The 7,790-nt window shown below is 45.0% G+C and overlaps 1 protein-coding gene across 1 annotated transcript in view; it reads right to left on the bottom strand.

The window, feature by feature from the left end:
* Positions 1–7,790, bottom strand: part of DMRT1 (doublesex and mab-3 related transcription factor 1) — a 146,428-nt gene that overhangs the window by 52,797 nt on the left and 85,841 nt on the right. The window contains exon 4 of the mRNA XM_004373467.1: positions 6,918–7,062. Coding sequence (XP_004373524.1) covers positions 6,918–7,062 — 145 coding nt within the window. The remainder of the gene's footprint in view (positions 1–6,917; positions 7,063–7,790) is intronic.

The following is a 7,790-nucleotide window of genomic DNA, read 5'->3' as shown; positions in this document are numbered from 1 at the left end:
GAAGAGCGTAGTCATTGTCACTGAACTGTGCATGTAGAAATTTTTGAAAAGGTGTATCTTTGGCTATGTGTATTTTCACCAAAAAAAAAAAAAAAGTTGAGAAGTTAGAGGGTTGATATGTTGTGGGGTTGTTAACCAATGTTATAAAACAACATGTGTACTTCTGCTTCATGAGAAAGTATTTGTTCTGTAAGCCTTCACCTGAAGTACAATAAAAATAAATTTAAAAAAAAAAAGAGATAAAAGGAAAGAGAAGCAAGCAGAGAGTGGGGGACCTCATACCACCAAGAAAGCAGTGCCAGGAGCACAGCACGTCCTTTGGGCCTGAGGTTCCTGTGCAGAGAAGCTCCTAGTCCAGGGGAAGATTGATGACGATGAGCACCTTCCTCCAGAGCTGACAGAGAGAAAGCCTTCCCCTGGAGTTGATGCCCTGAATTTGGACTTGAAGCCTACTAGACTGTGACAAAACAAATTTCTCTTTGTTGAATCCATCCACTTGTGGTATTTCTATTAGAGCAGCGCTAGATAACCAAGACAGAATTTGGTACCGAGTAGCCCTGGATGACCAAGACAAACACATTCAGCTTTCCTTAGGGCAGGAAAGAAGGCGGTCAATGTTCTTCTCTCCAATAAGCTTGCCATACAGTTCATGGCAGAACATGGAAAACAGCCCTCTGATATTCCCAAGACTTTTCTCCCTTCCGAGAACCGCCTGAGCCTCAACACAAACCGGGCAGGAAGGAAGGGGAAGGGAGCTAACACCACCTCCCTCTCTCGTTGCATTTCGTCATTTACAGAGCTCGGGCAGCGCCATGAGTTGGGATCAACTGGACGGTAACAGGTTTTCTTTGGTGGCAGAAATGGTTAAGTGCTTGGCTGCTAACTGAGACGTTAGCGTTTTGAACTCACCCAGCGGCTCCTGTGATCTGCTCCGTAAGGATTACAACCTTGGAAACCCTAGGGGGCAGTTCTACTCCGTCCTACAGGGTCATTGGGAGTTGGAATTGAATCCAGGGCACCCAACATCAACAACGCAGGTTAGTCTGGGGCCTCCTCACACACCACACTGTCAAACATCCCTAGCGCCAGAGAGGTCTGAAGGAATCCTTGTTAAAGATTTCTCCCAGTCTCTCCCAATGCACACTGCAACAGCGGGCCTCTTCTTTCCTCGACTGTAACCACCTTCCGAGTCCCTTCCTTCCCTGCCATAAATTCCAATGCCTACTGCTCCTCTCTGCTCCGATAAATTTCCTCTTATTTTTGGTCTCAGTGTCCTGGCTCTGAATTTACGCCTTTGTCTCAAGAACTCCAGCGCTTCTAAAAATATTCCATTATTTCTGGAGCAAGCTCAGGCAATACTTTGGTGAAAGTGAGTTTCAATTCTAATTCTCTATACGCACAAACTTTGCTACACCCCCAAAGTAGCTCCATCAGATGAACAAGGAGTTAAGGATCCTGCCTTTCACATTTGTCTTACCTCAAAGGGCAAGCTCACTTCAAAGGAACGCCTGTCATTCATGCATTCATTCAACAAATGTTAATAAAAGAGGTAAAACATACAGAAGATGTGTCCAGTGTCCTTGAGTTTACAATCAAGATAAATATCTAGAAATGAAGGCAGTATGACAGAAGGACAGTGTGAGTCATACTAACTGGTGGTGCAAACAGTTAATGCACTCAGCTGCTAACTGAAAGGTTGGAGGTTTGAGTCCACCCAGAGGTGCCCTGGAAGAAAAACCTGGCAATCTCCTTCTGAAAAAATTAGCCATTGAAAATTCCACGGAGCACAGTTCTATTCTGACATACATAGGGGCAAATGGTACATGGTATAATTATATAATGTGACTATTTATAATACGAAGTCAATCTGGTCCACCCTCAACAGGAAGTGACTTATTAACGAAAGTGAAAGTGCCGTCAACGAAAAGCACATCAGTCTCTGTACAGCTCAGACCCATCGGTTCCTTGACGGACTCCGTATTAACAGGAGTCCTTCATTTTATTTTAGTATGGCACAATGTACTTTAAGGAGCCCTGATGGCAGAAATGGTTAAGCACTCAGCTGCTAACTGAAAGGTCGGCGGTTCGTACCCACTCAGCAGCTCCTCGAGAGAAAAGACCTGGCGACCTGCTCCCAAAAAGATTACAGCCTAGGAAACCCTATGGGGCAGTTCTGCTCTGTCACATGGGATCGCTGTAAGTCGGAATTCATATAACAACTGCCGGCAACAACAACAAAGCATACTTGCCAGCTTTTTAAGACTTTATTTTGCTGTGAATTTGGCAATCAAAGCTCAGTTCTGATTTTCATTTCTCTAAACACTTGCTTTACAGCAAAACAAGTTCTGTACAGAATTAAGTTATTTAGAAAACAAACTTCTTTCATTTATTACAGGGTAAAGCCTAGAGGATCAGTTTCTCTTCCAAGTCACTCGCTATTGCCTTGATTTCCACTTATAGCCTCGGGTGGGTATGCTTCTCGCTTGCCCAGACCACAACACAATGCTTAAATATAAAGCACCAGACAATGGGACCTGGGCCCCCAGCAGCCATAAAAGGCCTGCCTATCTCCCAGTGTAAGTGCTGGCAAGGAGGTTAAAACTGTAGTTGAGGAACTATATATTTCAAAGTGCTCTGGTTCATCACACAGTCTTTTTTTTTTTATATTAAAGCCATTAGATCAGTTATTTGCATTGCTACTGCATGAACTCTGGGATCTATTATGAATCAGCAAGGTTTTATTAATATTATTTTTAATTTTATTGTGTTTTAGATGAAAGTGTACAGCTCAAGTTAATTTCTCACTCAAAAATTTATATATATTGTCTTGTGACATTGGTTGTAATCCCCACAATGTGACAGCACGCTCCCCCTTTCCACCCGGGGTTCCCTGCGTCCATTCGTCCAGTTCCTGTCCTGTCTTGCTTTTGGGCAGGGGTTGCCCGTTTAGTCTCGTATATCTGACTGAACTAAGAAGCATGTTCCTCACGTGTTTTTTTTTTTTTTTTTTTATACGCCTGTCTAATCTTTCTGTGAAAAGTGGGCTTCGGGAGTGGTTTCAGTTCTGAGTTAGCAGGGTGTCTGGCGGCCATAGTCTCAGGGGTTCCTCCAGTCTCATCAGACCAGTAAGGCTGGTCTTTTTTCATGAATTTGAATTTTGTTCTACATTTTTCTCCCACTCTGTCCGAGTCGCTCTGTTGTGAATCCTGCCAGAGCAGTCCATGACGGCAGCTGGGCACCATCTACTTCTTCTGGTCTCAGACTGGTGGAGTCTCTGGTTCATGTGGTCCTTTAGTCCTCTGGACTAATATTTTCCTCATATCTTTAGTTTTCTTCATTCTCCTTTGCTTTGAACGGGACGGAACCAATCGATGTATCTTAGACGGCTGCCCGCAAGCTTTTAAACACCCAGACACTACTCACCAAAGTGAGATGCAGAACATTTTCTTTATGAACTATGGTATACTAATTGACATATATGTCACCTGAGACTATGGTCTCCAGACCCTAGCCCAAGCAACTCAGTCCCTCAAGGTGTTTGGATGTATCTAGGAAACTTCTTTGTCTTTGCTTCGGTCAAGCTGCGCTGGCTTCCCCTATATTGTGTGTGGTCTTTGCCTTCACCAAAGTTGACACTTGCCTACTATCTAGTTAGTGATATCTCCTCTCCCTCCCTCCCCACCCTCATAACCATCAAGAATGCCTTTTTCTATGTATAAACCTTTCCAGAAAGGTTTTATTATATTACATTAAAAAATTAGTTGCTGTGGAGTCCATTCCAACTCAAGATGACCCCATGAGTGTCTGAGCAAGACTGTGCTCCACAGGGTTTTCAACACCTGATTTTTCGGAAGTAGATCACCAGGCCTTTCTTCTGAAGCTCCTCTGGGAGGACTCAAACCTCTAACCTTTCAGTTAGCAGCCGAGCACATTAACCATTTGTTATTATTTTAATCCCCCCAAAAAGATGAATACACTTAAAATTTTAAAATAAAAAATATTTGAGAAACGGGTGTGCAGTATACAAAAATCCACTTCACCAAAAAAAAATCAGGATTTGAGCTGTGTACAAAGTGTCCCCATATTTCATAATTAACCTGCAGAAAATGTTTCTAGCTTCTCGTAGGAGTGCCATCTTACTGTTGTTACTCCAGGGCTCCAGAAAGGAAAAACATGGCATTAAGAATCCAGCAAAGCAGAGGGCGGGGCCAAGATGGCAGAGTAGTCAGACCCTTCCAGTGGACCCTCTTACAACAAACGCCCAAAAAAACAAGTGAATCGATTATATATGGCAATCTGGGAGCCCTGAACATCAAGGGCAGAGTTGAGGAACTGGACTTAGTGGCAGGGGAGGGAGAGACGGTTCGGAAGCAGCAAGGAGTTGCAAGACCTGACCCAGTGAGAGCCTGAGTCCTTCAGGCCTGATCACCTCGGGGGTCAGCGGTGAGGCAGGCAAGCAACCGTGCTCAGGAGACGTGTTTTCTGCACCGGAGAGACTGAGTGGCAGAGGGTCTACACGGCCTCCCAGAACCAGTGAGAAGCAGCCCTCGACGCAAGATAAGTACTTGCGTATGGCCTACCGCGTGGATCAAAAACACTCCACTTAGGGAAAAACCTCTCTCCCATTTACCTCCCCGCTCCCCGCTCTGCACTGGGTCCCAGACCAGCTTCAGCAATTGTCAAGTCCCCTGGGCTGGAAGTAGGATCTGTCACATGCCCTGAGCCATTCTCCCTGCCTTGGAGAGTGAACAAATTAACAAACAGGGGAAAAAATAAACCGCCAGCTCCCCTAAACCAGGAACCCAGGGTAGGCACAGCTCCTTTGCCTAGGTGCAGGCATAAGGGATCCACAGACTCTGAGTGCCTTTTCCCCTGCATAGATTTGTGTGGGCCCATTTCAGCAGCATAGGCCCTCCTTACCGCAGTACAACGGGGTATATACTGGAACCTTAACTTCAACTGTTTCAGCCGTGAAGTGGCAGGTTCTTGACATTTGATGCTGCTCTGCCCATTAAGGAGGGTCTTCACCTACCCACATCAGGGGCCTGAGGACTGGTGGCTCCACCCATGCCACCTAGCCACCTGCGATAGGGGCCCATGAATAACAGGCACCCCCCAGTCCTTACAGCCAACCGCACTGGGTGCTCATAGTCCAGCTGCAAAACCTACCCATCTACGCGCTCTAGGGAACAGGGACATCAGCCCCCTGCCTTGCTCAGAGTGTGTCTCCTGCTGCAGCCAGATACCTGTGCCTACACCAATCATTCATGCCTGTCTAGGACTGTAGGTGAGAGCCTCCACCACACACTTGGTGGCTATCTATTTGGGCACCTGAGCTGAATCCATACAGAAGGAGTGGGCAGACTCCTGAGCTCACATACCTAGTAACGGATCTAACCACCTGGTGACAGGACATTAGAGCTTCAAAGGTGCCAATAATCAAACTAGCTCATACGAGCAGCCTATTTGGGCATATTAAAACAAAACAAGAAGCTAGGACACAGTAAGCAAACATAAAACAAATAAATATAGTAACTTATCCATGGCTTGGAGACAACAGTCAATACCAAAACACATAATGAGGCAATCCATGATGGCTTCAGCAAGCTCCCAAAATAAAGAATCTAGAAATTTTCCAGAGGAGGAAAATTTCTTGGAATTAGCGGAGGCAGTATACAAAAGATTAAAGAACTCTTCAAGAAATTAGGAAGGAAATTAAGCAAAACGCAGAACAAGCAATAGAGGAAATTAAAAAGATTAGAGAAGAGCATAATGACAAATTTAACAGGCTGCAAGAATCCACAGAGAGACAGCAATCAGAAATCCAGAAGATTAACAATAGAATTTCAGAATTAGACAACTCAACAGAAAGTCAAAGGAGCAGAATGGAGGCAATGGAAGTCAGAATTAGACTGAGTTTCCTGAACACAATCCACCACTTTGAAGGACAGAGTAGCAAGAGTAGTTGTCTGGGGACCATGCTCTCAAGGGAATCTAGGTCAACTGGATAACAAAGCTTATTAAGAAAATGTTCTGCATCCTACTTTGGTGAGTGGCATCTGGGGTCTTAAAAGCTAGCGAGCGGCCATCTAAAATGCATCAATTGGTCCCAACCACCTGGAGTAAAGGAGAATGAAGAACACCAAAGACACAAGAAAAAGTAGTAGCCCAAGAGACAGAAAGGGCCACATAAACCAGAGACTTCATCAGCCTGAGACCAGAAGAACTACATGGTGCTCGGCCACCACCAATGACCGCCCTGACAGGGAACACAACAGAGAGTCCCTGATGGAGCAGGAGAAAGGTGGGGTGCAGAACTCAAATTCTAGTAAGAAGACCAGACTTAATGGTCTGCCTGATACTGGAGGAACCCTGGAAAGCACGGCCTCTGGATTCTCTATCAGCCCAGAACTAAACCAATTTCCGAGGCCAACTCTTCAGACAGGGATTGGACTGGACTGTGGGACATAAAGTGATACTCATGAGGAGTGTGCCTCTTAGCTCAAGTAGATACATGAGACTAAACGGGCAGCTTCTGTCCGGAGGTGAGATGGGAAGGCAGAGAGGATTAGGAGCTGCTTGAATGGACATGGGGAATCGGGTGGAAAGGAGGAGTGTGTTGTCACAGTCTAGGGAGAGCAATTACGGTCACATAACAATGTATGTATAAATTTTTGTATGGGAGACTAACTTGAAATGTAAACTTCATTTAAACTACAACAATAAAAAAAAAAAGAATCCAGCAAAGCAAAATAATTCTGTAACTAAATACTTTAAATGATCCTTACGTACGTTTCTCACAGCAATAAACCTTCCAGCTGCTACTCACTGCTGAGCCCTTAGAGAGGGCTAGTGGCCCAGCATGAGATTCTCATCCTCCCCCACCCCAAATCCAGTCTGGGTACCCAGGCACCTACCACTGGCTTTGGCTTCGGAGTAGGAGGGGCCGTCCTCAAAGGGGAAGATCTGGGAGACACTTTGGCCCAGGTAGGAGGGAGGCGGGTAGTAGGAATGCATCCTGTACTGGGAATTCATGGCGTGACGGCTCTCTGCGCTCTTCACCTGCTCAAGAAGAAAGAAGGAGCACGTTGAGACCAACATCACACTGCACGATTATTGTAAGAATCGCCTAATTCTTCACATGGAATAAATTAAAGAATGCTGGAAGTCTCCTCAGCCTCAGCCTCAGCCTCCAGTATCCTGGCCCAGGAAATACTAGAACTGAGCATTCTGAAGGTGCCTTTTCTATCTCAGCGTCCTCTCTATAGCACCCCTAAAATCCCTCCAATAATATGATGCTTGATTAACAAGTACTAAAGGAACAAACGAAGATCAAAGACTATAGCCTTCAGTATGGATTACACCTGAACATAAAGGGAACAAAAATCCTCACAACTGGACCAATAAGCAACATCCTGATAAACAGAGAAAAGACTGAGGTTGTCAAGCATCTCATTTTACTGGGATCCACAATCAACACCCATGGAAGCAGCAGTCAGGAAATCAAACGACGGGTTGCACTGGACAACTCTGCTGCAAGAGACCTCTTTAAAGGGTTTCCTAAATTCCCCAAATCTGTGCATCTCCGGCTCCTTCCTTTCATTCATGACATTTGTCAAGTGGCCAAGAAGCCCCTCCTTCACCCCCCCCCTTTTTTCCCATTGGCAATTTTTTTTTTATATATATATTTTATTGTACTTCAGATGAAGGCTTACAGAACAAATACTTTCTCATGAAACAGTAGTACACGTTGTTTTATGACACTGCTTAACAACCCCACAACTATTAAC

Source organism: Trichechus manatus, unplaced genomic scaffold, assembly GCF_000243295.1.
Source record: "Trichechus manatus latirostris isolate Lorelei unplaced genomic scaffold, TriManLat1.0 scaffold00025, whole genome shotgun sequence".
Classification (NCBI taxonomy): domain Eukaryota; kingdom Metazoa; phylum Chordata; class Mammalia; order Sirenia; family Trichechidae; genus Trichechus; species Trichechus manatus.
Note: the sequence above shows the minus strand (reverse complement) of the source record. Positions and strands in the feature narration are given on the sequence as shown.